The sequence below is a fragment of the Condylura cristata genome, unplaced genomic scaffold (assembly GCF_000260355.1).
Source record: "Condylura cristata isolate star-nosed mole 26May11 unplaced genomic scaffold, ConCri1.0 scaffold00036, whole genome shotgun sequence".
Taxonomy (NCBI): domain Eukaryota; kingdom Metazoa; phylum Chordata; class Mammalia; order Eulipotyphla; family Talpidae; genus Condylura; species Condylura cristata.
In genome coordinates, this window is record NW_004567137.1 from 15,654,434 (window position 1) to 15,656,058 (window position 1,625).

General features: G+C 32.9%; 1 protein-coding gene across 1 annotated transcript in view; it reads left to right on the forward strand.

The window, feature by feature from the left end:
- Positions 1–946: 946 nt before the first annotated feature.
- The window catches only part of LOC101637567 (natural killer cells antigen CD94-like), a gene marked incomplete at its 3' end in the record, with an annotated part of 24,361 nt that continues 23,682 nt past the window's right edge, over positions 947–1,625 (forward strand). The window contains exon 1 of the mRNA XM_012732810.1: positions 947–1,010. Coding sequence (XP_012588264.1) covers positions 947–1,010 — 64 coding nt within the window. The remainder of the gene's footprint in view (positions 1,011–1,625) is intronic.

Genomic DNA, 1,625 nt, shown 5'->3' on the forward strand with positions numbered 1-1,625 from the left:
CTATCTCACATTCCAGCTCTTCCCTAAGCAGCAAATTTCCCTAGCAGTGAAGTTCAGTCAGTCTGCCTCCTCTGCTCCCTCCTTTGTCTCTGGTGAACCCTCTCACACCTCTGGCCTTTACCTCAGGCCTAACCCTCAGGTCTTGTAAGCAAAAGTAAATCAATACTCAGAAAAAAAAAAAAGATAAATTGTCACCTGAGCTCTGTACTCTTGAAATTGTGAGCAACATTATTTATTCAACCATCCTTTAAGACCTCAATTATAAAAGTTATAGGCAATCTAAATGAGTTATGCAAGTTAAACATTTTTTCTGGTACTGTAATTTTCATGTAATTCTTTCCACTTAATTTTTGTCTTTTCCAAGTAGCTTTACTATGGTGGCATCTATTATTTAATCTAATATCTGTTCATATTCACAATAAATGATTTAATTAAAAATACAACTATAAGAGATTCTAGTCTAGAATTTGAAAACAAGAGACTTACATGTTCAGGGTAAGATCTGTACCATCCAGCCAAACCCATTTGGACTGTGTACTGTTATAGTACAAGTTCATGAAGAACTTTGCTTGTAAATTTTCACAAGGCGTCTTTGACAATTTCTTTACAAAATTCTGTAGAGAAAAAGGAAAATAAATGACAAGATAAAACTTCCTAAGCATGAGGACTGTAATTACTTGAATACCTTTATTTCACTTGCAGACTTCCCTGCAAATCTATCCTACTATATGGAAATAACCTGGAGGGATTCACCTTAGCACCTTTAGCCATATGACTGGATCATCTGCTAATGATTCTTTTCCCTTAGTTATTCATTATATTTTAATCACTTTATTTGGTTATAGGTTATGCAAATGAACAGAATTTTATCATGATAGTTACAATAGACACTGAAAATCTATCAGTTTACACAATAAATAGTGACATGTGTCACAATATTTGAAATATGGGTGGGAAAGGGGAGAAAAAACAAGGGTTTATCAGGTACCTGATATTCCTACCTGATACAGGTAGGAATCAGGCTAAAAGTCAACTGAGTACATTATTGGTGCATGTTATCCTAAACAATGAGGAAAGAAATTCAAGTATTACTAATGTTAATATGAAAAGTTAGTCAAATCATAAATATTGCTGGAGTTTTCATGTAGAAGATGCTTTAGAGGTAGATAAATCTTGAGTGATTGCTGTACTAGTTAAATTTTAGAAACAAAACTCACTTATATTTAAGAAAATAAATCTTACCCTTACCATCTCTTCCTCAGTATTGAACTTAAGAAATGTTGAATTTAAACTAGTGCAATAGTCTAGACATTGATTCCAAGTCTTCTTGATTCTTGACAAATAGTAGCAGTTTTCTCCACGCTGATACCATTCATTGGGACAAGTAGGAATATTCCAGCCTATTAAAAATGACAGAATATAGCCAAATATCTCCCATCAGAGCATGTCACATCCAGTAAGTTTATAGAGCAAATGTATGCTGTACAATGAAACAGTTTCATTTGGCATTATATTTGTAGGCCCTCAAATTTAGTAATACCTTTATTTTACATTATTGATTCATATCCTTGAAAATAGTTTAGACTTCATGATTCATAGGAATATATGAGACAATTTTAAAATCA